The sequence below is a fragment of the Centroberyx gerrardi genome, chromosome 15, assembly GCF_048128805.1.
Source record: "Centroberyx gerrardi isolate f3 chromosome 15, fCenGer3.hap1.cur.20231027, whole genome shotgun sequence".
Taxonomy (NCBI): Eukaryota; Metazoa; Chordata; class Actinopteri; order Beryciformes; family Berycidae; genus Centroberyx; species Centroberyx gerrardi.
The window spans coordinates 28274016-28288841 of NC_136011.1; the positions used below are offsets into that span (position 1 = coordinate 28274016).

A 14826-nucleotide genomic window follows, 5' to 3' on the forward strand; every position below is an offset into this window, starting at 1 on the left:
CTCTCTCTTTCTTTCTCTTCCTCTCCAGCTTTGTCTGTCAGTCTTTCCTATAGACTATTTAATCCCATTCTTTGCGCCGGCCTTTGTCTGAACAGATTGAGGTGAAGTTGAGGTTTCAGGGAGAGAAAGAAAGGGAAAGAAAAGTTGGAGAAGGTTTGTCCTACAATGCAAAGTTTCTCCAAATCTACTTGAAGGCAAAGAGGAAGGAGATGAGAGGAAATAAGGACAAAACAGCAGAGGAGAGACGGAGCGGGGGACAAAATAGCGGAAACACCTAACAACAGCTTCAATCATTGGATTGCTGTCATTAAGTCCTGAAGTGTGTGTGGCGGGATATTGGACCTTTCTTCAAAAAGAAAGCCACCGGTTCTTTGAAGGATGAAGGATTTAGAAATCCACTTCCCATAAAGGGTTCAGTGATGTTTAGAAATGCTGACTGTGGAGGCCGTGGAGGGAGTCTCACCTCCTCGAGTTTGTTCAGCAGTGTGTATGGAGGCGTTATCGTCTTGGAGGGAGGGAACGACTCGTATTCCCTGGCTGTTACACAACCAGGCAGAGGAATCATCAGACCTGCTGACTCCCAGCAGACGGCTGCCCAGACCAGTACAGATCCACCAGCATGTCTGACAGTCGGCATCAGACATCGGGGGTTGAAAGGTAAACCCGTCTGGATGGAGGAGAAAGGGTGAAAGACGACTCATCAGACCAGACTGCGTTTCTCCATTTTGACTCGGATGAAGATGCAGTCGAAACATTAAAGCTGATTTATAGTTCTGCGTTGATGATTCTGTGTGTAGACCAACAAAACTCTAGATGGCCGTGTCGTGCTTTGTTAATGGAAGTAATAACAACAGAAGAAGAAGTAGGCTAGTGTTTACGTTCTCCGAAACCCATGTTCTGGATATTTCTCACCACGAATTCAGTGACATCGGGTATCTTTATAATCGGGAGATGAGCTGTCGTCCAGATGAACACATCTGAACCTCCTCAGCTCGTCTCCATGTCGTTTTCACTATCGGCCCACAGCAACCAGGGAGGAGGGAATACGAAGCGGACCGATTACAGTTCTTGTGGTCTCGCATCTCCCCGTGCACAGAGGAGCAGAAAGCTACGGCAGCACCGCAAAGACCCACGGTGAAGCTACAGTGAAGCTACAGTGAAGCTACAGTGAAGCTACAGTGAAGCTACAGTGAAGCCACAGTGAAGCTACAGTGACGCCACAGTGACGCTACAGTGAAGCCACAGTGAAGCTACAGTGAAGCTACAGTGAAGCTACAGTGAAGCTACAGTTAAGCCACAGTGAAGCTACAGTGAAGCTACAGTGAAGCTACAGTGAAGCCACAGTGAAGCTACAGTGAAGCTACAGTGAAGCCACAGTGAAGCTACAGTGAAGCCACAGTGAAGCCACAGTGAAGCTACAGTGAAGCCACAGTGAAGCTACAGTGAAGCTACAGTGAAGCTACAGTGAAGCCACAGTGAAGCCACAGTGAAGCTTCGACGCAGAACTATAAATGAGCTTTTAGTCCTTGCACTGAATAAATAGAGTTTGAGCGATCCGTGTGCTCCAGCACCTTCTTTGGGTCGCTGCCCAGAGACTTAGCTCCGCTGATCTGTCCCACCGGTCAAACCCTTATTCATTTACTTGTCTCCATCATCCACTGTTGTCGTTGCTTAGCAACAAATAGAAGCATCACAGATTTGTTTACACAGCTGTTGATTTACCTAGCTAGCTAGCAAGATTGGTAACTAAGTCTAGGGTATTAGCATGACTGTTACTTCCCTAAACTTTGACAACAGTTGCTATTTTTCTGCTATTGTTGTTAGACAACACTTCCTTATTTTAAAGAGTGTGAAAGGAAAGTTTTTCATGTGTTCATGTAGGTTCACCTATAAAGATGAAGCGCTGGTCTTCCACTAACCTGTCAGCGGTCTGACAGGAACAGGAAGGAACAGGAAGTCAGATATGGTTGCCATGGTATTCAGGACACCTGTTGGTTGCTTTTAATGCTGTTGATCCATGAATTGAAGCTTATTCTACCATTGCGCTCATTGGAAGTCACACTGGATAAGAGCATCACCTAAATGCCTAAAATATAAAAACATATATTTAAATAATCTAAAAAAAAAAGTAGGTGACAAGCAGTGAGAGAGAGAAAGAATGACAATGGAATAAAGGAGTAAAACTGAGGAGGAGAGGAGAGGAGAGGAGCTGCCAGGCTCCGACTGTGACTGAGTCTACACAGGCAGGCAGCCAGCGTCCCACATGGGGGGTCTTAGTCTCCAAATCTATGGAGGACCTGACCCATGCTGCTCCCTGCTGGTGTGTGTGTGTGTGTGTGTGTGGGCGGGGGTGTGTGTGTGTGTGTGTGTTACAGAAGCACAAGCATCAGGCCACCGTGGAGATTTGAAGTGGGAGAATGTGTGCTGTGGTGAGAGGTGACCTCTCTCTCTCTCTGTGTGTGTGTGTGTGTGTGGGGGGGGGGGGGGGGGGGGGGGACACTCAGCAGGAGAATGTGTTTAAGGGGTGAGAGGTGATTGGGATGTGTGTATTAGACGCAGAGGAGAGGAGAAACTAAATAGATATAGATTGAGATTAGAATTTACCCTCCTGGCGGCCATGTTGGAGGTCTTCAGCTCTGTGAACAGCTGACTGTGTTTCTGTCCGTCTCAACAGAATTGAACAGACGGTTAATTTCTGTCTGTTTCTGGCTGAACTGATCATTTCATCACTGATCCATCTGATTGATTTAGTGTTTAGATAATGTCAGCTTGTTAGCTAGCTAACCATAGTATCTGGTCAGCTAACATCACTGTCTTGTTGTTAACACATCTGATTAGCACACTAGCTAACGTAGCTAGTAGCAGCAGCACTACACTCTAAAAACGATGTGTCTTCTTTGGGACAACGCACACATTTGTGTTACTTTTCAACACAACATAATAACAATACATATTAACACATCTTACGTTAACACTAAAATGTGTCAAACAAGACACAGATGTGTAGAATTAGCTGGTAGTACGTTAACATTAGCATTGGTTGCTTTGCTAAATTTGTCAACTTATTTAGTGATCCATTAATATATTATTGAACCATTTATTGTTTTGTAACATCATCTTGTTGGTCTCTGAATCGGGTTATAAAACGTGTTATTTGGTGGATTTGCTATGGCAACGAATACTTGTGTATTTCAGGCCAAAGCACCTTTGAATTGAAATTGATTGAGACTGGAGGAGGGGTGGGGGGGTGGGGGGTGGAGGAGGAAGAGAAAATAGACAGAATAACTGCAGAAAGAGAAGAAGCACAGCGTCACAAGGTCTGACCAACCAAAACAAATGGCTCTCTGGGTTCACACTGTAATTTATTAAAAGGGATGGTCTGAACACTGTGTGTGTGTGTGTGTGTGTGTGTGTGTGCGCGTGTGTGTGTGGTATATTGTCCAGACCCATCTTGGCTCCGGCTTCCAAATACTTTCTCAACTCAACAAATACACACACACACACACACACACACACACACAGGGTTAGACAGCCCATTTTATTGAATTGGAGGCTAAACTATACATCTTGCCAAACTACCATAGACCCCCCTTACCCACACACACACACACACTCACCACCTCTCAGGTCGTTTCCATGGCAACCGCTGAGAAGTGTCCGGGCTTCCTTAAAACAACAACAACTCTCCAAACTCTCCGGTGTTTCCAGACCAGTTTGTTTCTCTCACTTTGTCTTTAGAAAATGTTCCACTACAGAGTTAAGTGTTCAATTTTCAATTTTTAAAGCTGTAGGACAATTCCCTGATCTGCATACTGAGCAGTTTCACATTAGGATGAGTGTCGCTCTCCTCCTGTCTCCACAAATACCACAGAGACGCCCTGAGGAGCGCTGGGTGCACTGGGAGGCTCCCAGTACCGACAGTAGAGCTGTACTGGGCAGCTTCCAGGTGTCAGTGTGTTGAACTGAGTGAATATGAAGCAGTGCTGGAAAACAGCAAGGTGCAGAATAAAGATGAAAAGGAGCCGAAGTCAAAGGAATAATTCACCCAAAAATGAAAGTCTGACTTCAGTCAATATACTCACCCCCCATGCCAGTAGAAAATCGGGTAAAGTTTGTTGGAAGACATTGCAGCTTTCTCCAAAACAACTGAAGTTGCAGGAGACCTGTCTTCAGACTTCAAATAACAGAAAATAACCATAAAACGGCTCCATGCAGCTCTTCCAGGATACTCCAAGTCTCTAAGTTATTATTATTATTATTATTATTATTGAAGCCAACAGATCCCAAAGTGACTTGAAGAGACCGACATTTACATCATTATTTAGCTGAAATCGCCACTCTAGCTGTTATTTCAAAATACGTCACGTTTGTGCACCCCGGCCTCGATAGGTAAGACTAGCTCCAATTAGCAGAAACAAGACTTTTGGTCGTTTCGCCTTCAAAATAAAAGCGCGAGATCTGAAAATAGGTGGAAATACTGTTTTAAACCAATTACTTTGTATTTAATCGTCAAATTCAGTAAGAGAGCACCCATATTAATGTTTGATGTCCACTGTAGTCTCTGTTCTGTATGTATTCTGCACAGTGTAATACATGCAGCGTTTATAGTTACAAATGGCACATTTTATGGCATTTTTCATTATTATTATGACATCAAATATTAATCTGGGTGCTCACTTATTTTCAAGTCACTTTGGGATCTGTTGGCTTCAAGAGACTTTAACGACTTTTAGAGCCATTTTATGGTTATTTTCGGTTATTTTTTGAAGTGTGAAGACAGGTCTCCAGCAACTTCATTTGTTTTGGAGGAAGCTGCATTGTACTTTTTCCGGGGATCTCCGGGGACTGTTGTATGGACTAACAAACTTTACCAGATTTTCTACTGGCATGGGGGTGAGTAGATAATGACTGAATTTTCATTTTTGGGTGAACTATTCCTTTAACATCAGTTCTGTCTGCTCTTTGGTTGACTTTCTCCTCTGTCAGTGTATGGGAGCTTACTTCATATAAGCAATCTAAAAAAGGGGTTTTAAGGAGGTTTTGATGGGATCTCCTCTATTAATTACTCCCTTAATTAATTTTAGTGGGATTTTGCATGAATTAAGGGGTGAATTAAGACAGTGGATAAGACATAGATGTGAAGTCATGTTGAGATGTTTCCAGCAGCTACAGTGGAGTTTGATATGAGAAAATGTTTCAGGATGTAAAACATCAGCGGTAAACGTCAGTCCCTCAGAATCAAAGAGCGAGGGCTTCTTTCTAGAGCCGCCATTTTGCACCGAGAGACGTTCAACAATCATACAGGGAGAAATCCACTGGCTTTGTGGGATGGAGAATGGAGGAGGAAGAGGAGGAAGAGGAGAAGTTGACAGTCTCAAAGAGTCTAGAAGTACATTGGTACTCTGTGTGTGTGTGTGTGTGTGTGTGTGTGTGTGTGTGTGTGTGTGGGTGGGTGTGATTTATAATAATAGATGTACGAATGAAATGAGAATCTGGTGGGACAAAGGCCAGAATATTTTCCCTTGGTATTTTATTGTTTTCTGGGTCAGGAAATGTCACTGCTTTTCAGATTGGGTGTAATTATTTTTATATTTTTTTGAACATAATGTGTCACCTCAAGGTTTTTTTTTTAACCTTGTAGAATGTGAGAAAATAACAATGTAGACAAAAGACTCCTCTTGTAACTTTTTAAACATGATTGTCAAACTTCTCTGAGGATAACTCATTCACATCTCTCGCTCTCTCTCTCTCTCTCTCTCTCTCTCTCTCTCTCTCTCTCTCTCTCTCTCTCTCTCTCGGAAGCGTTGGTAGCCACGAGCTTAGAGAAGCAGGTTTGAGACTGGAGTGTGTGTGAGTGTGTGAGTGTGTGTACAGGCGTGCACGTAGGCTCTAGTAATGCTGTGTCAGTGTGAATAAATCAATAAACTGTAAATTAAACACTAGGCATGATGAGACAGGGTGTGTGTGTGTGTGTGTGTGTGTGTGTGTGTGTGTGTGTATCAAGGTAAGTCAAAGTGCCTCAGAACAGGTATAGAATAGACTTCAACTTTTATTTTGGAATTTGTAGCAATGAAAAAATATCTGCAGATGTGTTTTTAGGTGTGTGTGTGTGTGTGTGTATGTGTGTGTGTGTAGGTGTGTGTGTGTGTGTGTGTGTGTGAGAGAGAGAGAGAGAAAGTGAGAACCGGAGGCAGACAGGACAGCTGACGTTGCTCTGGACTATCGTTCCTCATCAGTAATTTAAAACTTTATGAAATATAAGAATGAAATATTTGAAGCTCTGCCTGCAGCGAGCTGCTGACTGGAAGGTCAGCGCCGTGAATCCTCCGACCGGTACAGAAGTTTGGGTGATGGAGAGGCAGCTGCTAACACCCTCCACACCCCCTAAACCCCACCCCAACCCCACCCCACCCCACCCCAACCCCACACAGTGATATATAGTACAGAAATTAAAGGGAAAATACACCGAAAACACTTAAGCACTGTTAAAAAAAACAACAACTTTGTGAGCTTAGAAAATTACAGAGCCCAGGAGTGGCCATCGGGAGAGAAAAAAAGTTATATCGAGTCCACGATTTACTGTAATGTGTGCACATTTTAGTCCATTCGTGCGCACGAGATACACTTCGTTCCCTCAATTTTGTTAAACTGTGTATTTTTAGGAAAAAATGCAACTTAAAAGGAACCTTTTAGATATTGCAGATATGCCTAGTAAGGATTTGGTATGTTAATATCCATTGTCTGTTTACACTGAATAGGCAAATCCCCCAAATACTGCAACATATTTAACCTTCAGGCCATGTAAACACAATCAGGTGCTGCAACACCCAGGACAGCGCCACATTTAAACATAATCACCAATATGTGCACTGATTCTTTATAAGCTTGTGAAGAGCGCATGTATTATATATCGAGAGCACGATATCACTATTTCAAGGGCACGCTTTGGCAATTTGTGCGCACGTAAAGAGGAAATCGAGGGAACGAATTGTATCTCGTGCGCACGAATAAACCAAAACGAGGGCTCATTTTAACCAGATCGAGGGAACGAATTGTATCACGTTACAGTAAATCGTGGCCACAACGTAAATTAATTTTCTCCTGATGGCCACTCCCGGGCTCTGTAGAAAATAACGTTCCATCTGACTTTTTTTTTTTTTGGTCTCACTTTATTTGAATAGTCCAGTGTTGATACTCAACTTCCAATCCAGTGACTATAATAAAAAGTCTACTGAGTGATACTCATAATTGAGTGAAAAGTAGTCTATAGATATTCAGTGTCTGGGTTTGGGTCACACAGTCTGTTGAGATGCAGCAAACAGGCAAGTGACATTTTATTGATCTGCTTTTTGTCACCTGATCGCTGAATATCAACATTTGGCTCTGATTTAACAGGGAATCTGGTCGATTGCTTTACGGCACAAAACAGCGACTATTTTTACTTTGCAAGTAACACACAACTTTATTCCAGTTCCACTGTTGTAACTGCAGAGTTTCAGCGTGATGTTAGCTCACCTGGTCTGAATACACACCGCCTGTTATCGACTCTTCTTCTTGCTCTTTAAAACAAACAGAGTGACACCAGGGAGGGTGAGGGGAGAAACAAAAAATACTGAATGTAGTACCTCTAATGCAAGTCTACTGCTGGTAAAAGCATGAGTTAGTGAGTTAATCACCTAGGTTTTAAGTTTTAAAATTCAGCTTTAATATATGGATTTGATCCTATTTGGGGTTTTATGTTCCATTGTTTTGATTAAATCTAAGCAGCAGCATGTAATTCACTGCCATACTCTCTGTCAGACGTGAATCTGTATATTTAGCATGTAGCATGTCATCACTGGAAAAGACATTTTTTTAAGCACATTGTTTTTATTCACAGGTAGAATTCCAATTTTTAGAAACAGTGTTAAAATCCTTCAAAAATATAAAAATCTTGCAAAAGTCTAATCAATCAAGCAGTACCACAGTTTGTAAAACAGGAACAAACATTTTGTAGAAAATATTAGTTTCACAACACAAAAATAAGACTCAACAATAAGCTACATCTATTCCCGAAGGCTAACAACTATCATCATCATCATCATCTTCATCATCATCGTCATCATCATCATTGTCACAGATGGAAAGCAAGTTGTTGTAGTTTCCTTCATCATTATCATTGTTTTCACAGTTTACACAGGTCAGGTTTTCAGTCACACTTTTTTTTTCAATTTCTAGGGAAGACTTCAAACTTACATATAAGTAATTTCATATATACAAATTTTCTCAGAATTGCTCTATTAAATGAAATTGTACTAAAATATAGACTATAGTACCTCATCCATTCCATTCCAATGGGAAGTTACATCACAAAATGGGTATTTTTCTAATGACTGGGGGATAAATGAATTAAGAATGAAATAAGAATTATAGCTTCCATTCATTCATTATTGATAGGTTTCATTTAATGGTTTCATATAATTCAGACTGATTTTAATCAGGTTTAGGACAGGTTTTAATCATCACTCTGCTATAAAATCACAAATTAAGTGCCTGGGGGCCTCGTTTATAAAAGTTTTATCATTTAGAAAAGGTTTATATTCACAAAGTTTGCGCTTTTGACCAAATCCAAGCCAAAGTCATTTGTGAAATTTCTGGTTTGACCTTGATGCCAAAATAAAAAAGGCTTAATTGATTTTTTTTAAAACAATGTTCAATGCTGTTTCAAAAGCAGAAACTAATTTCTGATGCCACAGATATTTGTTTTAATTTGATTTTAATGATATTGTTTGAAATGGCTGCAATTCTGAGTCAAAGATTGGTAAAACTTTAGATTAGAGAACACATATTAACTATTAATAAGTTGCTTATTAACATGCATATTAGTACTGAACTCTCAGTTTGCTCCTGTACAATTTTGGGAAGGAAACCAATATCTGTTGTTGGTGTATTGTAAACCAATAGAAACGTTCAAATGATTCATATGAATTAAAGTTATTCAGAAATTTTTAAGGGAGAATAAGTATTCTTGTGATACTCAGCCCCATACTGAGCAAATCATACTAAGAGCCTGAACAGCTTCCTTACTGACTGCTGTAAGACTAATTAGGAGGCTGTTATACATGTAGAATACAATAGTGCAGAATAAGGTGCTAATAAGTGGTTTGTAGTGACTACTAATGAACCAGTACACTACTTACACGCATGTTAATAAGCGATTTATTAATAGTTAAAATGTGTTCCCTAATCTAAAGTGTTACAAAGATCATTTCTACAGATGAGATCCCTGGTGTTTACTGTACCGTTAGACAAAGTGCAACTCCATTTTTAGATTGATTCAGATTGTGATCTCACGCAGCCGCCTGTTGATTAATTTCTTGGCAGTTTCCCTCTAATTAACCTTTAACCTTTTAACCCTCGAAGAACTTGAGGAAGAAGGAGCAGACGGAGTGCCATCCCTCTGCGCAGTAACCCTGCACCGGCTCCATGTCGTTCACCAGCCCCTCCTCCTCCTCGAACCCAGTCCTCTCCTCCCTCTTCCTCTTCTCCTCTTCCTCCTCCTCCTCTTCCTCCTTCTTCTTCCTCTCAGTCTTCCCTCCGTCCGCCGACGCTCCTTTCTTCTTCCCTCCTCCCTTCCCTCCCTTCCTCTCCTCCGCCGCCGCCTCCTCCCCGCTGCGCTGGGCCAGCTTCATGTGGGCTTCGGTCGGCGCCTTCTTGCAGGTTTTGGCCTTCAGGACTTTCTCTCCGTCGCAGGCGTTCTGCCTCTTCTTCAGCTTCCCCACCAGCTGCTTCCAGTACTGGCTGGACTTCACTCCGTAGGCCTGGCAAAGGTCCGGCTTGCCGGCGTACCGACACCAGTACCTGCGGGAGGAAGAGGAGGAGGAGAAATTGGAGATGGAGGAGGAGAGGAAGAGGGAGAATGAGCAGGATGGGAAGGAGAATAACAAGAAAGTGAACAGGTGGGAAAGGATAAAGAGGAGAAGAAGTAGAGGTAGAGGAAGTGGAAAAGAAAGTGAAGGAAGAAGTAGATAAAGGTTACGATTGGCCAAATTACACACTGTCCTGCAGCATTTTCCCCTTTAACTGTCACTGCTGTCCTTCCCAACGCTGTTCGTCACATTTGTCCCTCTGTAGAATGACTTTCAAAACAGTTTTACCAAACCACTATAGTTATGAGCTCATTCATTCTCGTTTAAGCATCTTTTCCCCGTTTTTTTTTTGCTTTTGATCAGCTTTGAAGGCACTTTCTTGCTAAAGCAGCCCTAAATCTTTGCCCTTTTAAAACTGTATTCAAGCTCCCAAACTGTCCGTGGGGTTAGGCAGTTGGCAGGAACAAAAATATGCAATGCATATCAGATACAGATTAGGATGTGCCCCATTGAGAGTCCTTCTTACTTATGAACCCCAGAATCACTTAAATGATTGAAAATGACCAGCTTTACTTTGAAATAGGGCTGGGTGATATGGACCAAAAATCATATCTCTGTATTTTTTAGGCTGAATGGCGATACACAATATATATCTCGGTATTTTCTACGAAATGAGTTAAAGTTTGTAAGTAGGGCTGGGCGATATGGAAAAAAATCAAATATAACAATATTTTTGACCAAATACCTCGATATCGATATTGCGACAATATTGTAGGGATGACTATTGGTGCTTTCACAAAATATTTACACAATGAGATTTTTGATAAATAATCATCAGTAATGTGGATATAATGACTAAGTGGGTAAAGGCAAATAATAGAACAGCTAGAACAGTCTGGTAAGTTCAGAAGATTACATCACTTTACTGTAATGCAGCCTTTAAAACCAGGAAAAGACAACACTTATGCCATATCACGATATCACGATATCCAAAATCTAAGACGATATCTAGTCTCATATCACGATATCGATATAATATCGATATATTGCCCAGCCTTACTTTGAATCTCAAGATGCACATGTACACCTTCGACCGTTGTGTAGGTGACATAAATTAAGAGGCGTAGAGCCAAGTGAATTTGGAGACCGCCCTTCAAGAAGAGCACGAGGGTTCGAGTCCCCGAGTCAGCAAGCATCCGCTCTGCTGAAGTGTCCACGAGCAACACCCTGCGTCCCACCAACTCCACAGAGTCAAACCAAAGGAGATATCACATCATCACATTATTAAGGAGATAATACACAGGCAAATTCTTGGGCAAATTTGGAGGAAAATCTGAGGGCAAATTTTGCTTGAAATATTTTCTCACTGAAAACAATGTATCAGTTTGAAATCTGGCCAAGCTGGCAAGGTTTCAACATCAACCAATCAGAGACAAGAACACTGGTCAGGTGACCTGTCCTCAGAACAAAACATTTTAAAAATAGTCCAACTGCTACTAAACACACCAGGAAATAATAGCTGTGATTCTTTTTATATAACATTTCATCTAGCAAGCTAGTTAGCTGTTGGAGGCCTATAATACGTTATGAAATTGCAGTGGATAAATTTGATAAAATTATAAAATATTTTACATTTTCAGTAGAAAAGAGGAAGCCAAGATGACAAGTGATGGCAACAGTTTGTTTTTTCATCCATTTTTACTCCACCAACTGTCAAATTTTCCACTTACCATTGCCCTCTTTGCCCGTTGCCCAAATTTTGCACCAAATTAGCCCTGAAAATGTTCCCGTGTATCATCAGTTTTAAAGGCCTCCGCTGCCTCTTACCTCTGCTGCTCCCCCAGCGTTTCGGCGCTGCAGCTCACCAGCAGCGTCACCAGCGCCTCCCCGGACGTCTCCCAGGTGCAGCGGTGTCCCTCCTTGGTGGTCAGCTCTCCGGAGCCGGGCACCGAGCGGTTTCTGGGCCTCTTGGCGGGCTGGGGGGTGGCGGCCGTCGGCGGGGGCTGGCGGGGTTTGTCGGGTTTTCCCTGACCGGGTTGGCGCTTGGCCTCGGGAAGGACGGGGAGGCAGAGGAGGAGGAGGAGGAAGAGGAAGCTCCACGGCAGGGGGGGCATGGTGGCTGGGGAGGGAAGGTTAGACAAAGATAAAAGAGGAGATGAGAAGATACAGGACTCAACTTTTCCCATCGCTTTGCTTTTCATTTCCTTTCTGGTTTCTTTTACCTGCTTTTAGTCTTTTCTCTTGGAGCAGTTGCATTTCATTTAAGATTTGCTTTTAATGAAATGTGGATTATAATAAGAAGAAGGAGGCAACAGGGCTTATGGGAAATGTAGTCTTAATGTGTAGAAACACTAGAACTAACAATACTACTGGAGTGAGATAGAGGAGAACAATCATCTCCACCATGCTCTTATTTGTTTACAGTCATTATACCAAACTACCACAATTAATTTTACAATGAAATTTATGTTTAAAAATTCTATGGCAACAAAAAGAGACAAAACAAAAAGCACAACTTTTCCCTCTCGCTTTGCTCGTCACTCTTACTCCACCCTAAACAAGAACTTTTGGGAAAAAATTGAATGTTTTTCCAACTATCCAAACAAACCCTTTAGTAAAATCATATTACAGTTGGTTGAGGGACACCAGATTCATAATAACACTCCAAAACAGATATAAAATAAGAGCTAACATGAAACTTTATTGATCCCTGTGGGGAAACCTGATCACTACAGCATCAAATAGTACAAGGACACAGCAAAGAAAAGTAGAATATAAATAAGAATACAGCAAATGAGAGCTATATCAACATTATCAGCACTAGAACATGTTAAGTAGAATGTGTGAATGAAAAGTGTGAGGGTATCTAGAGATGGAAAGTAACTAAGTACATTTACTCGAATACTGTACTTAAGTACAATTTTGAGGTACTTGTACTTTACTTGAGCAGTACCATTTTATGCTACTTTATACTTCACTCCACTACATTTCAGAGGGAAATATTGTACTTTTTACTCCACTACCTTTATTTGATAACTTAAGTCACTAGTTACTTTGCAGATTCAGATTATTAATACAAAATATAATCAACTAATAAATTGTGATGTATTATTATAGATTACTGTAAGCTACCCAGCAGTATATAAAGTAGTGGAAATCAGCCCCACCTTTTCCAGCTGCAACATTAAAGTGATGCTTACACATTAATGCATCAATAATTCTAATTCAATAATATAATATATACTGTATTATTCTGAAATGGGCCATTCTGCATAATGAGTACTTTTACTTTTGTACATTTTGATGCTAATACTTTTGTACTTTTACTTAAGTAACATTTTGAATGCAGGACTTTTACTTGTAACAGAGTATTTTTATACTGTGGTATTTCTACTTTTACTTAAGTAAAAGATCTGAGTACTTCTTCGGTATCTACTGACAACTAAAGTGGCGCTGCATGACAAATGGCAAAATAGAAGCATGATGGGGTAATTTCATGAAGCATGCCGCTGCATCAATATCCCAGAGGGCCAGAGTGTGGAAGTGTGACACGATACAGCAATGTTTAAAAAAAATAGACAATGGAAGTAGAGCGGGGTGTGTGGGGTGTGTGTGTGTGTGTGTGTGTGTGTGGGGGGGGGGGGGGGGGTCTGTCAGCGCTGTATTGAAGGGCAGTGAAGCGTCAGCAACACTCTCCCAAGAAGAGTCAAAACCGGACATGTGGATGTCAGAGAACGTGCCGGAAACACAGAGGAGGGAGGGAGGGAGAGAGGGAGGGAAAGAGAGAGAGAGGGAGGGAGGGAGAGAGAGACAGGGAGGGAGGGAGGGAGAGAGAAGGAGGGGGGAGAGAGGGAGGGAGGAAGAGAGGGAGAGAGAGGGGGAGGGAGAGAGGGAGAGAGGGAGAGAGAGAGAGGGAGAGAGGGAGGGAAAGAGAGAGAGAGAGGGAGGGAGGGAGAGAGAGACAGGGAGGGAGGGAGGGACAGAGAAGGAGGGGGGAGAGAGGGAGGGAGGAAGAGAGGGAGAGAGAGGGGGAGGGAGAGAGGGAGGGAGAGAGGGAGAGAGGGAGAGAGAGAGAGGGAGAGAGGGAGGGAAAGAGAGAGAGAGAGGGAGGGAGGGAGAGAGAGACAGGGAGGGAGGGAGGGACAGAGAAGGAGGGGGGAGAGAGGGAGGGAGGAAGAGAGGGAGAGAGAGAGGGAGAGAGGGAGAGAGGGAGGGAAAGAGAGAGAGAGGGAGGGAGGGAGAGAGGGAGGGAGGGGGAGAGAGGGAGGGAGGAAGAGAGGGAGAGAGAGAGGGAGGGGGGAGGGAGAGAGAGAGGGAGGGAGAGAGAGGGAGGGAGGGAGGGAGGGATATGAGGTGTAAACACAACTGAATCACTGCTGCTCATCTGTTTCCACTCAGCTCAGAAGATAAGATGAAATGTATTGATCCCCGAGGGGAAACTGGGGCGTCGGCAGCAGAGAATAGAGGTGTAGTTGAAAAATAAAATGGAACAAATGGTAAGAAATTATGTGAATAAAAATGACATAAAATTAAAGATACAGTGTTCATCAATTTGAAATTATATTGTTTCTGAAAAATAAAAATAAGTTTCCCAGGGGATTTTCTGGATGATCTGACGCAAAATAACACATTTTAGCACAAATGATTAAATGCATATTCCTTTTTGACTATAATTTTGATTTGACGGAAATGCTTGAAACTCGCACGGATCTACGTGTGAAAAAGTTCCTTCTTTTTCATAACTTAGTTACCTCTAGTGTCTTTGTCAGGTTGTGTGTGTGTGTGATCGACTTTCTGCGTTTAAAAAACAGTTCAAAAATAGATAAATTAGAAATAAATGAACTAATTATCACTATGCCCCTGGGTACATTTGAACAAGGTGCCAAGTGAAAACAGGTTACTTCAACACCTCAGTCAAGTTAATTACAATAAATATTAACAGCTGTGGGGTTTCATAGGAAGCTTAATAATGTGTTTA

The 14826-nt window shown here is 42.0% G+C and overlaps 2 protein-coding genes across 2 annotated transcripts in view; both read right to left on the reverse strand.

Moving 5' to 3' along the window:
- slc22a15 (solute carrier family 22 member 15) overlaps window positions 1-14826 on the reverse strand; it is a 438052-nt gene that overhangs the window by 221942 nt on the left and 201284 nt on the right. The gene's annotated exons all lie outside the window — the stretch shown is intronic.
- On the reverse strand, window positions 9390-11962 carry fgfbp3 (fibroblast growth factor binding protein 3). Its single transcript, XM_071898656.2, has 2 exons — window positions 11676-11962; window positions 9390-9840 (listed from the first exon to the last, which is right to left on the reverse strand). The coding sequence occupies exons 1-2, from the start codon at window positions 11960-11962 to the stop codon at window positions 9390-9392; spliced, it is 738 nt and encodes a 245-aa protein (XP_071754757.2).

Excerpts from the sequence above, each read along its gene's own strand:
- fgfbp3 (XM_071898656.2), bottom strand. The coding sequence starts at position 11,962 with ATGCCCCCCCTGCCGTGGAGCTTCCTCTTCCTCCTCCTCCTCCTCTGC. Across the intron at positions 9,841-11,675 it reads ACGCTGGGGGAGCAGCAGAG|GTACTGGTGTCGGTACGCCG; the intron begins GTAAGAGGCAGC and ends TTCCTCCCGCAG.